This window comes from Gracilinanus agilis, chromosome 3 (genome assembly GCF_016433145.1).
Source record: "Gracilinanus agilis isolate LMUSP501 chromosome 3, AgileGrace, whole genome shotgun sequence".
In the NCBI taxonomy this organism is placed as follows: domain Eukaryota; kingdom Metazoa; phylum Chordata; class Mammalia; order Didelphimorphia; family Didelphidae; genus Gracilinanus; species Gracilinanus agilis.
Genome location: NC_058132.1, coordinates 70,925,890 through 70,949,037, shown reverse-complemented (window position 1 = coordinate 70,949,037; position 23,148 = coordinate 70,925,890). Strand labels below are relative to the sequence as shown.

General features: G+C 38.5%; 1 protein-coding gene across 1 annotated transcript; it reads left to right on the top strand.

Moving 5' to 3' along the window:
• The first annotated feature begins 2,606 nt into the window (after positions 1-2,606).
• On the top strand, positions 2,607-6,238 carry LOC123243209 (olfactory receptor 2D3-like). Its single transcript, XM_044671409.1, has 2 exons — positions 2,607-3,527; positions 6,215-6,238. Exons 1-2 carry the CDS (start codon positions 2,613-2,615, stop codon positions 6,236-6,238), a joined length of 939 nt encoding a protein of 312 aa, XP_044527344.1. The 5' UTR covers positions 2,607-2,612.
• The last annotated feature ends 16,910 nt before the right edge of the window (positions 6,239-23,148 follow it).

The window sequence follows — 23,148 nt, the reverse complement described above, 5'->3', positions numbered from 1 at the left end:
TTAATTTTTGATACTGGTAATCTGATTTTCTTCTTTCCTTTTTAAAAATAAAATTAACTAATGATCTACTTTTCCCACAAAATTAACACCTAATCTTATTTATTAGTTGAATGGAGGATTTCTAGGTTGGTCTTTAATTGGGGATTTTTATTTTTTATTTTCCAGTTTTTTAGTCACATGACCAATTTATTAATATGCTTTTTCTCTAGTGACATGAAATATTCAGAGATATAAAATTTCCTCTATGTACTGCTTTGACTGTATTTCATAAATTTTGATATGTTGTCTCCCCATTGTCCTTCTCTTTAATGAAATGTGTTGATTGTTTCTATGCTTTGTTCTTTGACCCATATATTTTTTAGAATTAGATTAATTTCCAACTATTGTTTTATTTGTTTTTCCAAGGTCCCTTATTGATTATAATTTTTTGCATTATGATCTGAAAAATATGTATCATTACTTCTGTTTTTCTGCATTTGGCTGTGAAATTTTTATGCCCTAGTACACTGTCAATTTTTTTGTAAATGCCATGTACTGCTGAAAAGAAGGTATGTTCCTTTTTTTATAAACATTCAATTTTCTCCAGAGATTAAATATAACTTTTTCTAAAATTGGATTCACTTCATTTACTTCTTTCTTGTTTATTTTTTGGTTAGATTTATTTAATTCTGAGAGAGAAAGGTTGAGATCACCCACAACTATAGTTTTACTCTCTATTTCCTCTTGAAGTTCATCTAATTTCTCCTTTAAAACTTGGAGGTTATACTAGTTGGTACATATATATTTAATATTGATATTACTTCATTGTCTCTAGTACTATTTACCAAGATGTAATTTCCTTCTTTATCTCTCTTAATTAGATCTATTTTTGCTTTAGCTTTGTCTAAGATCATTATTGCTACTCCTGCTTTTTGTAGTTCAGATGAAGCACAAAAGATTCTGATCTATCCCCTTACCTTTACTTGTTTCTCATTGACTCAAGTAGATTTCCTGCAAACAACAATAACATAAGGTTCTGCTTATTGCACTCTGCTATACATTTCCTTTTTATGGGTGAGCTCATCCTGTTCATATTCACAGTTATGATTATTATCTGTGTATTTCCCTCCATTTTATTTTCCTTTTTTGATCCTGTTCTTTCTCCTTTCACTCTGTTTCTCCTCACAAGTAACTAATCTAGGTTTAAATTTACCTCTTTCCATCTCCCACCCATTAGCACACTGTGGCTGAAAAGAGCAACTCTTCAAATACCCAGACACTCTGAATCTTTTTCTTTACAGCCTGAATATCCCCAGTTTCGTGAACTGATTTACATGTATTTTGACTAATTCTCACATTTCATATATATAATTTTATTAAGAAATATTTTTTATCATTTGAAATTTCAGAAGGGAGCTGCATGATCTCAGACATGGAGTGGTTCCTTCTAACTATACAGAGTAAAAATCTATCTTGTCCTAATAAGCTGTTTCATTTATTGCTATGGTCATCCTATTCTCCATTTTAACCAGTCTTAGAAGGGGTGGCTTTGATTGTAGGAGTATCACAAGATAGGGAAAAAAAGATGGGTTTGAATCTTAGACTACTTATAGTATATGTGATCTTCAGCATATTCCTTGATTTCTCTCTGCCTCAGTTTCTTCACTTGTAAAATGGAGGAGGCAGGGGGAATTAAATGATCTTCCCTAACCTAAGATTCTCCCTGACCCTTACCTCAAAAAGGAGTGTGCTTTGGAATTTTGTTTGTTCAAGAAATTCTAGATGGTGTAGTGGTTAGGGGAAAAATGACACCATCTTTTCACCTCTTGAAAATCATTGGGATCCTATTCAGATGTGGTACAAACACTTTGTACAGGATAGAATATGGCAAGCAATAATTCACATGGAAAAAAGACCTAGTGGTCTTAGTGGGCTTGAAGGGTCATTATGAATCAAAAGTGGGAGATAGCAGACAAAAAAGATAATGTGATCTTAGATCTCATTAGGATGGGAATAATTTTCAGGATGAGGAAATGCTTATTTTATCTGACTTCAGAGTGGGGAACTTAAGGAAGTAGGCAGAAATTAAAGAGCAAATATCAAATTAGTACATAGAAAAGGTCCCTCAAGTTAAAGCTAACCAAAAAGAATAAAGGATACCAATAGAGAGATTTCAGCAAAAACAAGATGTCCTCTTGTTGGAGATAGTCTAGAGAAAACTCTTGTTTAGGTAAAAGTCCTGGAAAATGCTTTCTGAGATCATATAAAAATCAGAGGATGCCTAAAAAAGAAATAGTGGGGTACCATTGAAACAGTACTGAACAAGCAAAAAAGGGACCCCAACCCATGTCCCTCCTCTTCTCTTAATCTGATATGTGGTCTTAAGCAAGTCATCTTTCTGAGATCCCCATGTATAAAATTACGGATAAACCTAGATTATTTTTAAAGATACCTGAGGTTCTAAAATCCACAATTTTAGAATTTTACAAAAGCTCTGAAGGAAGGACTTTTCAATATCAGGATTTCAACTAAAGATCTCAGAAAGCCCTGTATCTATCCAGCCCTTGACCAATGCTGCAGTTTCTAGACTCCATCATCTTTTCTCTTTCCCTTTTCAGGTCCCTCCTGTCTCAATGTTCCAAGCATCAAACCATAGTTCTGTTACTGAATTTATTCTGCTTGGCTTCTCCAGTGATTCCACCTCAAATAGGATCCTTTTCATCATCTTTCTTCTTCTCTACCTCTGCTCAGTACTGGGCAATGGACTCATTATCCTCCTCATATGTCTAGATTCTCACCTCCACACACCTATGTATTTTTTCCTCAGTATACTTTCCCTACTGGACCTGGGCTATGTCACCAGCACAGTGCCTCAGATGTTGGTGCACCTGCTTTCTAGTTCTAAGCTCATCTCCTTTGGAGGTTGCTGGATGCAGATGTATGTATTTGGTGCCCTGGGTCTCAGTGAGGGCATCATCTTTGTAGTCATGGCCTATGATCGCTATGTAGCCATCTGCTTTCCATTGCGTTACACCCTCATCCTCAACTGGAATTTGTGTGTGAGGTTAGTGGTAGGTAGTTGCTCCTGTGGTTTCTTCCTCTCCCTACCCCATACTTACTTTACCATGAGTCTCCCCTTCTGTGGCCCCAATGTGGTCAATCATTACCTCTGTGAAGGTCCCTCAGTCCGAAGCTTGGCCTGCATGGACACACACTTGATTGAGCTAGTAGACTTCATCATAAGCATCTTCGTGGTGTTAGTCCCTCTTTCACTAATCCTGGCCTCCTATGTCCGCATCACCATGGCTATCCTCAAGATCAAGTCCACCCAAGGCAGGTGTAAAGCCTTTTCCACTTGTGCTTCTCACCTCATTGTGGTCACTCTGTTCTATGGACCTGGCATATACATCTATATGAGGCCCAACTCCAACTACTCCCCAGAGAGAGACAAGCAGATCTCACTTTTCTATAATGTGTTCACAGCCCTGCTCAATCCAGTGGTCTACAGCCTTAGGAATAAGGACATAAAGGCTGCATTCATCAAAGTGGTAATGCAGAACAGAATACCCTAGTAAGTAGAAAGCCTTGGAATGGACCATTCTTTCCATTTTTTCTTTTTGAAACTTGGTTTCCCTTTCTCACCCAAGTAAGGCAATCACTTATTGTTCCCACCCCACTGTTGATCAGCACCTTTTGGCCCACTCCAATGTTAATTTGGGTCAGGTTACCCCTCTTTAAGCAGCCTGCTTTCCCTATTCTTCCCCCCACTCCCACCCCACTCTCTACTCCTGAAGGGTTCATCATATTGTTGTTGGATCTCCTGAATCCATTCATTGACTTTAGCCCTGACTTACCTTAGAACTCCTGAATTCAGTTGATCCACCAATTTCAGCCTCCTCCTAGTAAGAAAGATTGTAGGTATGAGTCACCACACACAGTAGGTAGAAGCAATTCATTCTTATTGGCCTTGGGACCCTGGCCTGTGACCTAAACCATACCTAAAGCATCACCTGCCTTGAGGAGCTAAGCAAAACAAACCTGATTTCATTTTAGCCCTCATCATCCTCATTACCAGGATCAGCATGGATGGATAAGGGTTAGTCTTAGATTCTGAAACTCTTCTCAGACACATAGTTCAAATTCCCACAGCTTCTCATCTACAAACTGGGGAGTATAACAGTTGCCCTTAGCTCCCTCATAAGATTATCAGTAAGGAAAGTACTTTGTAATCCTTCAAGAGCCCCATTAATCTGATTTATTATAATTAACCAAGCATGATGGTGTACAGTCACCTGGAAGAAATTATTCAGGAAGCATTTATGGAATCTTTACTATATACCTCCCTTTGTGCTGAGATTATGAGAGATATTAGAGAAAGCCAATGGAGGGAGGAAAAGAAATAGAAACAGTATGAGTAACCCTTTAAGATCCAGAAGCTGACGGGAAATGTAGTTTTTCACAGCTAAAAGAAGGGACTTAAAAAAAAAACACAACATATAGAAGCCCTGGGACATTGGAGCCACAGTAGTGGATGCCAGCAGAGGATGACAAAAGAATGATGATACTACCTTGAATTGAATATATTCGTGAGTAATTAGAGCCTCATCTGGCTCATTGATGCACAGAAGGACTGATGTACCAGGATAGAATTTGTTGTCAAACTCAGAGGGCATGAATATATCCCTTCTACACTTTCTCCATCCTTACTTCACTGCATCCTGGAAAAATCAAGCCTGGTTCCCTGACACATTTTTACTTACTGTATGTACTTTTACAATGGGTTTCATCTCTCCATAAACGTAAGCTGATTTTCATTATACTTAGAGTGTTTGCAGTAAGTGACTGTTAAACAGGATTGGGTCAGGGGAGAGAAGAAAAGAAAGAACTTCTGGACAACCTTAAGCATGACTCTATATTGAAGATTTCTCTCCATGTCTGTCTCTCTCAATCTCTCTTCCAATTTCTTTCGATTTCTCTTTCTCCTTTTTCTCTTTTTTGCTCCTTCTCTCTCTCAACTGTCTTGCTTTCTCTTTCTCCTCCTTCTATCTCTGTCTCTGAAGTCTGTCTCTGTTCATCTTTGCCTCTTAAAATCTCTCTCTCTCTTTCCTTCTGTTCCAATCTTTTTCTCATCCTTCTCTCTCTCTCCTTTTCTCCCTTTTTCTCTCTCTTCTTTTCTCTGTCTCTGCCTTTCTGTCACTCTTTCTCTCATCTTTCTTTCTCTGACTCTGTTTCTCCATTTGTCAATGTCTGTCTCTGTCTCTTTGTCTGTCTTTGTCTGTCTGTCTCTGTCTCTGTCTCTGTGTCTCTATCTGTATGTCTCTCTGTCTCTGTCTCTCTGTCTCTCTGTCTCTGTCTCTGTCTCTGTCTCTCTCTCTCTCTCTCTCTCTCTCTCTCTCTCTCTCTCTCTCTCTCTCTCTCTGAAAAAAAGAACCAGGCGCCTTTTAAGCATTCATAGCCTGTGACTGTTGTAGAAGGTGAGAGAAGGCTGAAATTCCAGTGCCCTAGAACATTTGGGAACAGCTTCATGCTTGGAGTGGGATTTTAGCTAACTCTTCAATGGGTTTGTAGTAGTAGATGAAAAGGAGATGGGATCCAGGAGGTAGAAGGGGAAGGTAGGGAAACAAAGGCAAATCTGTGCTTTTTGTTAGCCATGTAATTTTGGGAAAATACCTCCTCCTCACTGAGCCTCATTTTCTTCATCTCTCAATCAGGGGACTCAACCAGATTATTTCTAAAATTCCTTCTAGCTCCAAAGCCAAAGTTTCTATGATGCACAGGCACAGAAACAAGAGTGAGGCCAGGTAGGTGCTAGAAGGGAAGAGTTGGAGAGCTTTTATTTGAATTCAACTAATTTTTACCCTTTGGAAAACACTAATCACAGTGCCTGGCACATGATAAGTGCTATATAAAATGCTTTTTCCCTTTTCTGTTGTCCTTCCTCCTCCCTTCTCCTGTTTAGTACCAGATATGTACAAAATACTAAAGGAGCCACTGAGAAAAATGCAAAGATGACTCAAATACTGCCATTGCTTTCATAGATCTTATACTCTAAGAGGGAGCAAAAGATAGACGCACAAAGGATCCAAGAAAGAATGTGATTAGGGTCTTTAATGAGACACAAATTCAATTTGGTTTACCATGTATTAAGGGTATCACTGTGCTAGACAATGGAAATAGAAAGGTAAGGTGGCACTGGTTCTAAATTCACTTTCCCCAATCCCCTTTACTCTGATAGGTTGGGTCTCAAGAGGGCAACTGACTATTCCTTTTGTTAGGATTTTAGATGTAACTGAAGAATAGTAGCTTCTAATACTATGGCTTAGAATCTCTCATTCAAGATTCTCTTTTATAATATCAATCAATCATTTGACATCAAAGAACTATTGTAAAGAGATATTTAGAGAGACTGTATAGAATACATTCTCTCCTTACATATCCAAGGCTCCTGGAAAGAATCAGCTCAAGATTAAAATTCAAAGATATTTAAATATATATATGGAAAACAAAAAGGATTAAGGAATATTTGTGACACTTGGCCATGGGCATCCTTCTCTCTCTCTCTCTGAAGAATCCTCACCAAGTTCACTTTAGTGTATTGCATCCACAAAGATGGATGCATCACTCACTTGCTCAGTTGGAATGGTTCCTTCCTGGATGAAGTGTCTCAACTGATGGGAAGATCCACTGTTAAGCCAGGCCAGAAGGTCACTCAGCAACTGTGCTGACTCCCCACCAGGCTTGACTGATGCTATTACTAGAGTTGGTGATCTCTGCCTCAAACTCTCATTGCTGAAGGATCTCTGATAGCTCTTCTGATCTCACAAAGTCATAATCTGGTCAATTCTGTCCCTGAATATTCATGCATTGAAGATCCAGAAAGAATTAACACAAAGAAACAAAAGAAATAGAAATGCACCAAGAGATCATGGATATCTGTGGCTGGATGGAAAAAAATATAGCTTGTCACTGTAGAAGAAGTCTTGCACAGAGAGGAGTTTTGGAATGTTACAGAATGACTTGAAGGACAGGAGTGACAGTTGGAAGGAACAGCAGGGGGCTTCTGGGAAAAGAACTGGAGGAGGGAGTTTTGTCTCTGTATGCTGACCTGGACGAAGCTGATTTCCTCACCTCTGGATCCAAATCCCTGGATACCTGAGGATTTCCCAACATTTCCCTGCAACCTGAAAGACCTGAGATTTGCCTGTTTCTCCTGGACAACAACTAATGAGGGCTGGCTGAACTTTTATAGAAGCTTGAGGGGCTGTGCCAGGAAAGCATGCTAAGCCAGCCTGAAGACGAGTTACTCTCTCTGTGCCAGTTTTAGAAAGACATTGAAACCTGTCAATTAGATTAGGTTAACAGTTAGAAGAAAGAAAGGAGTCAAGATTTTCTGGCCAGAGCCTTTGGCTTTGGCTAAAGCAAAGAGACTCCATACCATACTTGTGATCTGACTAAGGCTTTCCTGTTCCCACTCACCAAACCCATCCCTTATCCTGATTCATTAAACCACCCTTTTGATAAATGCAGTCAGATAAGATCTTTGGGAGATATCTGCGAAGGTTATAGGGGAAAGGGGAAAACGGGGATGCAGTTCTAACAGCCTTCAGTTACGCAAAACCCAAGGTTTTACTATCTCCCTGACAGGAACTCTGTTCAGAAGGGCTATTTAGGGGGCCAGACATTCCGCTAAGCCCTGGCAAACTGACAACACCACACCCCATAGAAGTCCTTTTTCTGAACACTGGTTCCCGTCCCTCCCTGTTCTCAGTCTTCATTACAGGGACAAACCCCTTGAAGCCCTCTGGTTAAGAAGGAGGATACCCCAGCTAGCCTTCAAGCACCAACTAGCCTAGCAAACTAATAACAACATTAGGGTCCTTCCTCTATACCTTTAACTGTTTTGGTGAAGCCAGTTAGGTTTCTAAACTTTTTATTTCAAAAGTAGAAGACAGTGGGTGCTCTCAGGGAGGTTGGGCCTACAAACATCTTAAAGCCAGTGTGGGAGTAGAGTAGCCATCTTGGAAAAAGCATTCTAGTCAGAGATATTGTTATGAGTAAGATTAGATTAGCTAGTTATTAGGTATTGATTATATATTGATTAGGAAGTACCTAACAGGAAGGAGCTGGAGCTGGGAATTCCAGGTTGGAATGAAGGAGGAGGAAGTCTATCTGTGCTGTGTGTGGACTCCATTAGTGGTAGGCAAAAACTGTTGCCAGCCTGGGAGACCTCAGAGCAAAGGACACCTTGCATCCAGTTTTCCCCTGGATCCTGTGTGGTGTGGCATTTAAGGAAAGAACAAGAGAAGAGGACAGTGCTTCAAGCAAAACCCTTACTGCTTAGTTCCTGAGACAACTGTAGCTCCTGGCATCCAGACATCATCAGTGGATTGCAGTGAGAAATCCCAAAGTCACAAAAGCCCAGCTGTACTCAAGCCTGGCAGGTTCCAGGTTTGAGGCAGAAACCCAGAGACTCCAGTATAACTCCTTGGGCCCTGTTAGTTAGATAGCTTAAACTAGTGTAGTGAATAAGTCCTTCCCTGTCCCTTTGGGTTTTGTTATTAGGTGTTAAGATTTTAGAGTAGTCATTCCTATCCCTCCTTTTAGTTGTTTCTAATTAAAACCCAATTTCACCTTGTTACCTTGTCAGTTAATTCAAGGCCTCTGGCCAGAGTGACAGTTGGCTGTTATTTTTCCATTTGGGAGTGGTGTAGTTGTACAAGACTTCAGTGATCAGTTTTAGTCTCTCTTACATCCCAGAGAGTGTTCCCACAAACCCCATAGTTGAATTTTAATATCCCTGGTGACCCCATTACTTATATTATCTTACAATACTCCACCTGGCAACAACAGCAGTGTTATTTTTAAAATTGATAAAAGCTGATATTATGAGGAAAACTAATATTTTATTTAGGCCCATGTTGATAGAATAAAAATCGGACCATGCGCCTGGCTATTTCAAAAACCCACCTGTCCATACCCCCTATTCCCTTTGGCTGCTTCCTATCAAAGAGCCCGCTTAGGTAGCAAAGAGGAAGTTCAAAGCCACTTCCCAATATTTAAAGACGTCCTTTACCTTGAAGACGTCATTCAAAACAGGAAACCCGTTGGACCATGGGAAATGTAGTTTCAAGGTCCCCCACATGTTCACAGGAAGTTTGTCAAATACTACATATCTTGAGGCTTAATACTTCGAAATAGAACCCCAGTAATTCTAAATAACACAGCAGCCAATCAGAATAGTACTCATTCTGAAGGGAGGGGTCAACTCTTAAAGTGATATACTTAAAACGCATTTTTTTTCCTTTGGCAAGAGGTTTTTATTCCTTCTAAAGAAAAATAGAGAAGTTACTTGTTGCCATGGGGTATTTTGCTCTTATCGGACAATTTGCTTAAATGATTTATAATTTTTTCTTCATAATGATTCCATACTATGCTTATTTCTTTTTAAACCTCTATGATAGTTTAAAATGGCTAAAAATCAAAATGGACAGGGTTCTTTCTTACATTCCTGGAACTATTTTTCTTACATTCCTGGGTTATTTTTTCCATGATTCAAATATACTATGCCTTGAAGAAATGCATAGAGCTAATTCTAGGGAAAAGAGCAAAAAATGCCAATATGAAAATTATGATGCTGGCAATGAGGGAGGAGATCTCACAACTAAAAGAACGGTCAAACAATTAACAGAGGAAATTCCAAGTGATGTGCCAGAAGAAGTTTGGGCAAAACATTCCACAGATGTAGGGCTTTTGAAATCTGTAACACCAGTAAAAGTGGAAGTAAAGGAAGGAACACCTCCAAAAATTCCCCAACATATCTTAAGTAAAGAAGTCATTGAAGGAATCACCCCTATTATCCAAAGCCTGTTGGAGCAGAAAATCCTGGTTCCAATAATATTAGAATATAACACACCAATAATGCCAATTAAGAAAGCAAAAGTTAATAACCAAGGCAGAGTACAGTGGCAATTTATACAGGATTTAAGGGTAATAAATAATTTTGTGAAAAAGTCCCATGAAGTCATTCCAAGTCCCTTCAGCATTATAGCAGAAATTCCAGCAATTCTACATATTATACTATTGTGGAGCTCTGCAGTACATATTTTTCTATACCCATTGCAAAGGAAAGTCAAAAGATCTTTGCTTTTACTTGGAATGGAACCCAGATGACCTGCTGCTGGTTATCCCAGGGTTTCTGCAAAAGCAGAAATGCATTTTGCCAAATCCTAAAACAAGATCTAAAGTCCATTGTATTCAAAGAGAGAAAAATAGTACATGTCATGGATAATATACTCCTTGCTAATCCAACTACAAAAGTTTGTTTTCAAGACAGTAAAAAACTCCCAATAGAACTAAACAAAAGAGGCCATAAAGTATCCAAATCAAAGCTACAATGGATAGTGCCTAAAGTTGAATATCTAGGATTCATCTTGGAAATGGGGACGAGAAAAATTTCCAAGAAGAGGGTAGCTGACATCCAAAAGCTTAGTGTGTCAAAGTCCAAGAAATAGCTGAGAGCTATTTGGGGAGTAATATGGTTCTATAGGCAATGGATCCCAGGCAGCCTAATAGCAAAATGTCTGTCTGATCTAACTAAAAACACAGACACAGAACCATTGAAACTCAACAAAGAGCATCTCCAGGCATTGGCAAAACTTAAGGAAGCAATAATAAACAGCTCCAGACCTGGGAATCCCAGACAATAACAAAGAATTCCATCTCTTTGTGCAAGAGGCAAAAGGTGCAACATCTGGAGTATTAGTCCAAACTTTAGAACCCAGTTTTACACCAGAAGCTTATTACCACTCACAGTGGACACAGTAGCCAAAGGAATGATCCCCTGTCTGAGAGCAGTCACTGCCACAGCACTCATGGTACAAAAATCAACAGATTTGGTGTTAGGATTAAAACTTAATGTCTATTCTCCCCCACCAGCTAGAAGCAATATTGAAAAAAATATAATCTGCAAGCGTTTAAACTGCAGAGACATTCCCAGTATGAGATTGTGTTGCTGAGCAATGAAAATATCACATTTAAACATTGTAATGTTTTAAATCCAGCAACTTTACTTCCTGATTTGCTATTCAAGGGAGAACCAATACATAGCTGCAAGGAAACAATATCTTTAGTGGAAAAAACAAGGAATGATTTAAGAGACACTCCATTGCCCAAATATGACATGGAGATGTACACTGATGGTTCCAGCTTGGTGCTAAATGGTGAACATTTCATAGGAGCAGCTGTAGTAACACAATCAGAGACATTATGGTATGGATCTTTGCCAAAAGAAATGGGTGCTCAAGAGCGGAATTGATGGCATTAACAAAAGTGTGTCAGATTGAAAAAGATAAAAGTAAACTAATTCCAAATATGCTTTTTCAGTCATTCATGTCACAGGGGTAATTTGGAGGCATAGAGGATTTCTAACAAGTGCAGGGAAAGAAATTGCATATGCAAAAATCATAATGCAACTTCTGGAGGCTATAAATTGCCTAAGGAGGTAGCAGTAGTCCACTGCAGATCTCACACATTTGGAAAAGACCCAGTGTCCTTAGGAAAGAATAGGACAGATATAACAGCAAAATATGGAGCAAGAATGGGCCCAATTCATGCACTGAATTTTTCACTAATTGAAGAGGATAATCTAACTAATGCCTACAATGAACTGGAAATTCAGACATGGAAAAAGAACTTTGGAGCCAAAACAGATAGGAGGCATATGGTTTTCAGAACTAGACAAACCCATCTTGCCTAGGACTTTATTCTATCATGTGTGTAATGCAATACATGCAAAAGGACACTATGGGACACAAGCAGTGATTGACTCAGTGTAACTATTTTGGACTGCACCTGGAATATCCTCATATGCAATAAGAGTCTGTCAAAAATGCAAAATTTGTGTGCTGTTCAATCAGGGAGTGCATAAAAACAAAGGTTTAGGAGGTCGACCTCTAGATTATACTCCATTTGAATGTATACAGATTGACTTTATAAACACACCAAGAGACAAAGGGTTTAAGTACTGCCTAGTTATCATAGATAGACTAACTAGATGGCCAGAAGTTTTTCCTGCCAAGAAAAACAACTCAGCATTTGTGGTGAAAGTACTCCTAAAAAAAAAATTATTCCTAGATTTGGAATCACCAGTAAATTAGACTCGGATCATGGGACCCATTTTGCACAATCAATACTAAATGAAGTTTATAAAAATTTAGGAATAGAAGCAAATTACCACACACTATACCACTCTCAAAGTTCAGGTCAAGTCGAGAGACTGAACAGAGACATTAAAATACTCATTGGCAAACTCTGTTCAGAAACTCACTTGAAATGGACAGAAATTCTTCCATTAGTTCTGTTCCATCTTCAAACAAGGCTGAATGGAGACCTACATTTATCCCCATTTGAAATGTTGTATGGACATTCAATTTGGCAGGGAAGGACTTGTAAACCAGCTTACATAGCTATGATAGAAGGGGACTGCCAATTAGCAAAATATATATAAGCATTGCTATCCAGGATAAGAGAATTACATGAAATGGGTTTAATCCAACAAGCTATACCACTAGATTATAATTTGTACAATATCAAACCAGGAAATAAAGTATATGCCAAAAACGTTAGCAAAAAATCAGCTACAGAACCAAAGTGGGCTGGACCATTCAAAGTTTTAATGACAACCACCAAGTTCAGTAAAGGTTGCAGAAAAGAATTCCTGAATCCACTGTTCGCATGTAAAACTTGAGAAATCTTACACCAGTAAAAAAGATCTAGGTAAAGCAAAAATGTAGATGGAAGAGAAAATGCTGAGGAATGAAAATCAAAAGTAAACATCAGAAATACATTACAATGAAACTTAGTTCCACAAAATGTTCCAGAGAAAGGAGAGATCCCATCAGTCAACAATAGACAACAGTCAAAACACTTCACAACAAAAATAAAAGGGAAAGAAAAACCATCCCAGAGGGAAAGTGAGAAGAAAAGATTGACTCCTGCCTTGAAACAAAGAAAACATTTGAACAAAACGGGAAGGAGAGTGGGAATCTGACAATTTATATCACATTCCACACTGGTATTCCCTGAACTCTCTACTAGAAGGAAGGAGGTATATTTCATTATCTCAGATTCTGAGCCTAAGATCAGACATTTCTGATATATATATATGCCTTTTAGGGCCTTTATCTCCTCTTTAACATTGCTACTATCACAAGCTTGAGGGGAATATGAGGAGCCTGGCTCCATAGTAGCCTTTCTCTCTGTCATTTTAACTGGAAGCCACTCTCTTATTCTTTCTGTTGTATTTGCTGAAGCTTTTTCTTGGGACTTCTGTTTCTACTGGTAGTTCTGGGGTACATAGCACAAACCCCTTCCTTGTGCTAAATAGGATGGGGGATGAGGGATAGCTGATTAGCAGAGAGAAAAGGAAAGGAGTCATCATAACTAGCCAGAATCTGATCCCAAAGCACTAAATATTACTATTTTTACTATAGTTTGCCTTTAAGACATAAACATAAAAAGGGTCCTTAGGATTCTTAATTTTGTGCTAGAAAAAAAAACTATGTAGATGAACAGACCAGTTTCAAAACATAGTAGAAGGCACAAAATACAGTTTCACAGATTCAATATGGGGGTGGGCATAGTTAGCAGTTCTGAAAAAGATCTGGGGGATTTGGGGGTCTGCAAGGTCAATATGAATATTATTAGCACTAATATGATTTCCAGAACAACTGGTGGGATATTGTACTACAAGGAGTTCGGTTGAACAAACTGGGAATCTAGCTGGAAAAACAGAATACAATAATTTCAATAACTGTCTTTGTCTTTCTACAAAAAAGGTCTTATGTGGAAAAGGGTTTTAGATTTGCTCTAACTGGTAGCACAAAAGGCATTTGATAAATTCTTGTTGATTGATCAATTCCATTTGGCCCCAAAGGGAAGAACTAGGAGTCACAGGTGAAAATTACAGAGTAAAAATTGCTTCACATCAGGAAAAAAAATTCTAAGAATCAGAGTTGCACAAAAGTAAAATGGCTTGCTTTGAGAGGTGGCAATATCTCCCTCCTTAGAGACTGGATGACCATTTGTCTGATGAGTTTTAGTAATAATTCCTTTACAAGTCTCAAATTCTGTGATTCTGTGAATTAAGCACAAGGGACCATGATGGGGTTGGGGAGGAAAGAGATCTAAAGGAACTTATGAGCAAGAATTTTTGGCTTGGCCATTCCTCAATTGATAAATGGGCAAGAAACATGAATAGGAAATTTTCAGATAAATCAAAACTATCAATAAGCACATGAAAAAGTGTTCTAAACCTCTTGTAATCAGAAAAATGTAAATCAAAACAACTCTGAGGTACTCACCTCATCTAACAGAATGGCTAATATGACAGCAAAGGAAAGTAATAAATGTTGGAGGGGATGTGGCAAAATTGGGACATTAATGCATTGCTGATAGAGTTGTGAATTGATCCCACCATTCTGGAAGGCAATTTGGAACTATGCCCAAAGGGCACTAAAAGACTACCTGCCCTTTGATCCATCCATACCACTGCTGGGTTTATACCCCAAAGAGATAATAAAGAAAAAGACTTGTGCAAAAATATTTATAGCCACACTCTTTGTGGAGGCAAAAAATTGGAAAATGAGAGAATGTCCTTCAATTGGGGAATGACTGAATAAATTGTGGTATCTGTTGGTGATGGAATACTATTGTGCTAAAAGGAATAATGAACTGGAGGAATTCCATGTGAACTGGAATGACCTCCAGGAATTGATGTGGAGTGAAAGGAGCAGAACCAGAAGAACACTGTACACTGAGACTGATACACTGTGGCACAATAGAATGTAATGGACTTCTCTACTAGCAGCAATGCAATGATCCAGTACAGTTCTGAGGGACTTATGAGAAAGAACACTATCCACACCCAGAGAAAGAACTGTGGGAGTAGAAACACAGAAGAAAAACAACTGCTTGATTACATGGTTTGATGGGGATATGATTGGGGATGTAGACTCTAAACAATCACCCTAGTGCAAATATTAATAATATGGAAATAAGTCTTAATCAATGACACATGTAAAACCCAGTGGAATTGCTCATTGGCTACAGGAGCAGGGAAGGAGGAGGAGAGGAAAAGAACGTGATTCATGTAACCACGGAAAAATATTATTAATTAATTAATTAATTAAACTTTTAAAGATTTTTTTTTTGCTTGGAACCTTAATGCTCCATGTTTTCTGTTAAGCCCAGGAAGGATAATAGAGATGATTGACTGGCACAGTCCTCAGATAGATACAAACCCCAGGAGTGTTTTCAACCCTAAGAACCAAAACAAGCAGTGGTATTTGTTGAAATCACCAAGCTGGCCATCCTGACAGCCCTTTCTTCTCCCTCAATTCCTTCTGCTTCCTGGCTTCTGACTGCTGGAGTCTAGGAAATGGCAGGATTACATATATATGCATTTCTTACTGCCAGGAGCTAGGTGAACCATACTTCCCCTTACCTCTCCTGAAATTATAGCATAGATTCATCTCCCAAGAATTCTGTTTCTCAATCAAACTTCAAAGAATTTACTCTTTTGTTCCAAGAAAATGAAGCCCCTCATAATGTGCTTCCAGCTCCCCAGTCCTTCTCCAGTCTTCCCTCTATGCTGGGATTGTAGGACAGAGGAAAGAATGGTGACTCTGGCATCAAAGAAATGAAGTTCAGATCCCACCTCTGACCACTCTGCCCTGTGTGACTTTGTACAAATCATCTTTGTTCTCTGAAAACCTCAGTTTTCTCCTCTGTAAAATGAGAGGGATTGAGGTTTATAGACTTGAAGATCTTTTCTAGCTTGAGAGCTATAATCAAATAATTCTTCAAAGAAAAACAAGACTGAGTCTTCATTTCTCTGGTGCGTCAATTATGTCAGGCATTTGCTGAAGCTTTACTAGTGTTTCAGGTGCCAGTTGCTTTTAAAGATGTTGCTGTCTACTTCACACAGAAGGAATGGGGCTGCTTGGAACCTTGCAGAGGGCCCTCTACAGATATGTGATGCAGAACTATCAGTTCTTGGTATCACTGAGTGAAGTTTCTCTTCCCCTCCCAGTAACTGGGATGGTCATTGTGCCCCTAGGGCTGGCCACTGAATTTCAGTTTGCCTCGTCCCATAAGATGATTATTCCTTCAAGAAGAAGAGATCAGACCAAACAGATTAGAGCTGAAGGGACAGCTCAGAGACCATCTAGTCCAAAGTACATTTTCCTAATCTGTAAAATGAGACTCAGAGAGACTGAATGATTTGCCCAAGGTCACACAGGCAGTATGGGGCAAAATCAGAATGTAAACTCGGATCCCATAAATCCAAATCTTGTGGTTTTTATACTATACATCACTGGCTGGTTGAATTTTGATTGAGGCTTGGTCAATGAAGAGAGGTGGGGTCCCAGACGCCCAGGACCCTCTCCCTGACTCCAGAGTTATGCATAGCAGTGTCATGCATGAGCTCACTCTTTGTGAGCAAAGGTAATGTGGCTGCTATATGTGACCACCCAATTATGAGCTCCTTGAGAGCAGAGACTATCTCTTCTTTTCTTTCTATGTCCAGTATTTAGCACAGTGCCTGGCACAAGGTTGGTGCTCAATAAATGCCTATTGACTGACTCACTAATGGAGGCACACTTTCTATAAGGCCTGGGAGCAAGGTGATTGCTTTGGTGAGCTTGGTTATCTCTGCCTTTGAGCAACTCAGTGATGTCTATCAAGATCAGTGGTTTGTAATAGAACTTATATTCTTTTGAGGGGGAAACAATGCATACACAAGAAGTTAAATACAGAATTTATATACACACATACATAAATATTATATATATGTGTGTGTATATGCACATGCACAAACACTTATATACATGTATATTATATATGTGCATATATTCATGCACTTTGTTCCTTTTCTATATCAATGTTTGCTGTTTGAACAAAGCACTGTTAGAAGCAGTTCTATTCAAGGACCAGAACTAACAGTGAAGGAGAGGAGGACAAACATCCTACTGGAATGCTCTGGAGAACATTCTGTCATATTCAAGCAAGAAATGCACAGTCTGACTTTTCATAGTTTTTCTGGACCCAATATCCTTAAGTCCTTTTTTAACCCTTACAAAAGCCCTGCACCTGCTATTTCTAATTCAGATAGTATGGCTGTACATCTTGCATCCCATTCAGTCAGAGAATCAAAGATTAAGAGCTAGAGAGGTCCTAAGACACACACAGGGGAAATGACTTGCCCAAGGTTACATGATTATATGGTTTTTATCCTTCATACTCTCAAAGAGGACCAAAATGACATCACAGTTAATGTCTTTTGACTTGTGCATAAATTGGATTTTAGTGAGGCAGAGTTGCACACAGCTGTCAGTCTCACCCTTTCTTCCAGAAACACTGAATCAGGGTCACATAGATAGCAAGGGATAGAGCTAGGAATTCAGGCCAAGGTTTTAGACTCCAAATGTATGCTTTTTCTCACTGTATCAAAGTGCTTATAAAATAAATTAAAAAGAAATTAGTAAATTGGATTGTATTTTAAATATCCTCCCCAAGAACAGTGGGAGCATGTTGATGGTAGATAGCTTCAGGCATGGAATAAGGGAGACTTGGGTTCCAATATGGTCTCTGACACTGAATACTTGTGAGACCCTGAGCAAGCCCTTTAAGCCTTATTTACTTTAGGAATCTCCCTATCTACTGAGTCTTGTATTTGTGGAAGGAGTTCTGTACACACACAAAAAAAGGTAGCTATTTCAAAAAATCATATGTGGAATCCTTTAATAAAAGTAAAAGTAAAGTAAATAATTTATCTTTAGATTTTCAAAAACAACTCCATATTTTGTAAATTCAGTTTTCTTAAAGTGAGCTCTATTCTTGTATCTATAACAGACCTTCGTTTAACTAAAAATTCTCTTTAATCCATATATAAAATCAAGATAAATTCTCCCTTGAGTGTGCCTCTTTTATTTTTTGTACAAAACCGATTTCATCACCTTAAGGAAATTCTTGAGTAAAATATTCCTCAGCAGCTCAAAGTCAATAATTGTCTGGAATTCAGAGGTTAAGTGATTTGCCTCATATATGCCCAAGGCAAGATAGGAAGCCAGATCTTCCTGAATCTGAGTCCTAATTTCTATCCATTAGACCAACAGTTCTCAAACTTTTTAGTCTTAGGACTCTTCTAAACTCTTAAAAATTATTGAGAACCTCCCTCCAAAGACCTAATGTAGGTTGTAGCTATCTATATTTACTTTATTAACAGTTAAAACATCCTAATTTTAGCATGAAAATAATTTTGACCTCTCAGATGCCCCCTGAAAAGGTCTCAGGATCCCAGGAGTCCCCATACCACAGAAAATCTCTACACTGGGCCATGCTATGTCTGGGTTGCCTTAGGAACTTAAAAATCTAAGAACTGAGACCATAGCAGAGGACCAGAGTGCCAGCAATTACTGTGGACTGGAGAATGCCAAAGTCAGTGTGTGGGAATCAGAACCTCAACAGGGTGAGAAGGATTAGCCGTGCCTCAGGGATGAAGGCAGATAAGAGTTCAGAATCCAAGAAATCTAAGTATATTATATATATACAAAATCTGTAAAAGGAACTCAGAAACAACTCTTATCCTAGGGAGAGACTGTTTGCCATATGATCCCTCACAGACTTCCTATGAAGGGAGCCTGAGTCTTCAATGTGAAGGAGGTATATTATGTTATATTATAGCCATTTTAGTTGGTTATACATACATATGCTCTGATGTTATTTTTAGCAGAGTGAAGAATGTAAATTGTAGATATGATGATATTCTTAAAGTGATGAAAAGAATAGCAAAAGAAAAAATATCAAGCCTATCTCCTATAACAAATATGTCAATATGGAAGAAAAAGGTGCTTATCTTTTTTTTTCCCTTCCTATGAACAGGAATCCCAGGACCCAAACCATTTTTTTAAACCTTTATCTTTCATCCTTGAATCAATACAGTATATTGGTTTCAAGGCAGAAGAGAGATAAAGGCTAGACAAAAAGGGTTAAGTGATTTGCCCAAAGTCACATAGCTAGGAAGTATCTGAGGACATATTTGAATCTAGGACTTCCCATTTGTAGGCTTGGCTCTCTATTTCTCAGCAACCTAGCTGCCCCCAACCCAAATCATTCTTGATCATCCAGATTGCAAGGAGCAGAACCGTAGGTCTTGAATCACCCAGGCCCCAAGCAGACAGAAACCATGGCTGACCTCTTTAGAAGTTAAGACATGAGGCATTCACCAATAAATGCTTTCTTAGGGTAATCCCATTTGGTATAATTTTGGTTAAGGATGGCATGCGTTTCTTCCATCATGGAAAGTCTGTAGGAAGTTGGGGCAAAATTATCTTGAAATAAAAGACGGGAGGAAGCAACTCTCCTGACTACAGCCTATGATTTCAAAACTGTGTAAAATGCAGAATACAAGTGTTTCCTCTGCTTCTTTAGCATACAAAGAAAAGTATCTGGCTTCTATTACTTTTCAACAGGACAGAAGATGAAAAACAAGATTCCTGATCATCAAGGACCTGAGGAAATGAAATCATGTGGGACATCACTGGAAAGATCAGAGAGTTCTACAAATCCCCTTGGACACACAAACCTTCACAGGTGATCTCTGAAACTCCAGTGAAAAAACATTCAGTCTGTCTATTCCCTAGTCAAATCTAGGTAAGCAAAACTTTAAGGCCCTCAGGAAATGCTCTGGGCCCCAAATGTTTATTCTTACATGAACAGTTGCATAAGTTTCCGTATCCTGTAAAAGTCAAATATTTATTGAAGTGCCTACTTTGTATCAGGGACCATCCTAAGTGCCAAGAATGCAAAAACAAATATGAAAGTACCTGCCTTCATGGAGCTCACATCTTACTAAGTCAGAATGGTGAGAAAATATCTAATTTAAGCTCTTCTTTTATTGAATATGAGGGAATTCATGTGATTGAGAAATACCTTAAAGACTCCATGCTAGAGAGAAGCCCACTATTATTGACTGTCAAGCAGTATGTAAACCTTGTAGATGGAACTGGTAGTCTCATCACCTGAGTGGGTAGCCCCTGCCCTCAGAAAAGGAAGGACATTTAAATTCTTCTGGAGCTGGAGCTCTACTTGGTAGGATACAACCAAGGTGCTATAAAAGATTAAGATTTCCAAAAGGAGTTTGGTTAAATTACACCTCTAACGTCCCTTCCAGCTCTGGTTCTACACTACCATGATTTTCTTAGTAAGCCAAGGATAACGAATAGGACAGGAACTAACCCATCTGCCTCTTATGACTCCTTGCTTGTTCTCATCTTCTAACCTAAAGCTCTTTTCTTACTTCTTATTGTTCAGTCATTTCAGTTGTGTCTGACTCTTTGTTGCCCCATTTGGGATTTCTTGGCAAAGATAATAGAGTGGTTCCCCATTTCCTTCTCCAGTTCATTTTACAGATGAAGAAACTGAGGCAAACCAGGTTAGTGACTTGCCCAAGGTCACATAGCTAGTAAGTGTCTAAGGCAAAATTTAAATTCAGTCTTCCTGACTCCAGGCCTGGCACTCTATCCACTATACCAGCTAGCTACATAGCTTTTCACTTGTATCTCGAATTTAAGGACCCCTGCTACTCTTATGTCTTATCTTCTAAGGGCCCACAGATTTGAAAAAGTTCCTCAAAAAAAAAAAAACAACTTCTTATCTGCAATGTCTCTGTAAATAGACAGAGATCTGTTTCCTCATATATAGCAGGATCCCTAAGAGTTTGGGAATATTCTCTTCAAGATAGTTACCTCTATGCAATGTTATGAAAAATCAGATCAAATGTGAGTTTTTTAAAAGACAGAAGATATAAGAGAAGTACCTTGTCCTAGAGTAAGCACCTATGGGAGGAGTTTGGGTTTACTACCTTTAATGAGGATGTGTTGAAATGAGTTATGTTGTAATCATAGTGGCATGGCAGTTTACCCATAGATGTTTTCCATACCCATTCCTATTCACTACTCCAAATAGTAAGATCATTGAATCCCAAAGCTGGAAGGAACCTTAGACATCTAGACTAGCCTGTACCTGAAAAATTAATCCTTGCTACAACATTCTTGACAAGTACTCATCCCACTTTCACTTGAAGCCCTCTCCAATTATGGGGAACACTCTATTAAACAAGGAAGTCCTCTCTAAGACTGGTTAACTCCAACTGTTAAAGAAGTTTTTTCTTGAAATTAAGTCAAAATCTACTTCTCTGTCATTCTACCCTTTGGCCTTAGTTAAGTCCTCTGGAGCAAAGCAGAATAAATATAATCTCTTTTCTACATGATAACCATTAATTTATTTTAAGACAAATCACATTCCCTCTAAGTCTTCTCTCCTCCGTGTTATAAATCCCCAGATCCTTTAGTTAATCTTCAGAAGATCTTTGTCTCTAGTCATCATCACTCTGGTTCCTTTGGACATGATCCAATCTATCAATGCCTTTCTAAAATTATGGCACCCAGAACAGAACTCAATACCCCAAATAGGGTTTGACTCGGGCAGGGTACAGGAGAAAAAGACAGTGTCTCATGTCCTAGATATTATGCTTCATGAATCCTAACTTGTGTGGCTATCATGTCACACTATTAACTCATATTAAACTTGAAATCTAAAAACCCAAGTGTTTTTCACATGAACTTTTAGGACTATACCTCCCCATACTTGTAAAGAGTGAACCTTAGGATTCAACTTTCATATTTATCTCTCCTTAAGCTTAAATTATTAAATATGGCCCATCATTCCTAGTTGTTAAGATCATTTGGGATCCTAATTCTGATTCTACCTATTCCTCCAGCTTTGGGTCAATGGAAAATCCAATAAGCATTCCATTTTTTGAGTCAACATTGTTATGGAGGCCAAAAAAATAAAACTCTTTTTCAGCTGCATTATGAAAGGTTTAATTGTCCAGAATTAGAAAGGTGTTGGCCCTCTGAACTCTGACCTGGTTGGAACAGAGCTAGAGTACTCTGTTAGGGGCTCAGCGTCACAAACAAATATTTACAAACTGGAGGCTATCCAGAAAACAGTGGCCAGGATGACGGAAAAGACTTCCAGATCATGATATCTGAAAATCTGTTCAAGGAAATAGGATTACCAGAAGAGTGGGCTGGTTTTCAAAAAGGCAAAGAAACTAGAGACCAAATTGTCAACATTCACTGAATAATGGAGAAAGCAAGGAAGTTCCAGAAAAGCATTTACTTCTCCTTCATTAATTCCCTAAAGCCTTTGACAATGTGGATCACAACAAAATTTGCCAAGTCCTCAAACACATAGGAATACCAGATCATCTTATTTGTCTCTTGAGGAAGCTTTGTTTGGGTCAAGAAGCAATAGTTAGAACCATTTTTGGAACACTGATTAGTTTAAGATTAGGAAAGGAGTACAACGAGGCTATATATTGTCATCTTACTATTTTAACTTATATGCAGAGTATATAATGCAAAATGTCAGGCTGAATTCTGAATTAATCAAAAGACAGAATTAAGATTGCCAAGAGAAATATAAACAATCTTAGATATGCTGATGATAGCACTCCGATGGCAGAAAATAAAAAGGAATTAAGAAACTTCTTAATGAGGGTAAAAATGGGGAGTGTGAAAGCTAGCTTGAAGCTTAACATTAAAAAGCCCTAAAATCTTGGCAACTGATACTGGTATCAGTTCCTGGAAAAAGAGAGAAGAAATGGAAGTAGTGTCAGATTTTATATCTGGCCTCAAAGATCATTGCAGACAGCAACTGCAGCCATAAAATTAAAATTTATTTTCTCCGTAGAAGGAAAGAAAATCTGGACAGCATACTAAAAAACAAGGACACCCTTTTGCAGACAAAGCTTGATATAGTCAAAGCTATGGTTTTTCCAGCAACAATTTATGGCTATGAAAATTGGACTTTAAGGAAAGCTAAGAATCACAAAATCAACAGTTTCAAATTGTGGTGCTGAAGAAGACTTTGAGAGTCCCTTGATCAGCAAGGAAATCAAATCAATCAATGCTTAAAGAAATCAATTCAGATTATTCATTGGAAGGACAAATACTAGAGCTAAAGCTTAAATACTTTGCCCACATAATGAGAAGACAGGATTCATTGGAAAAGACCCTGCTGTTGAGAAAGATTGAAGGCAAA

What these genes read in the sequence shown, in the direction of transcription:
- LOC123243209 (XM_044671409.1), top strand. Translation starts at nt 2,613, where the DNA reads ATGTTCCAAGCATCAAACCATAGTTCTGTTACTGAATTTATTCTGCTT. An exon ending in AGGCTGCATTCATCAAAGTG is followed by an intron (nt 3,528 to 6,214) that starts GTAATGCAGAAC and finishes TTACTCTGATAG; the next exon opens with GTTGGGTCTCAAGAGGGCAA.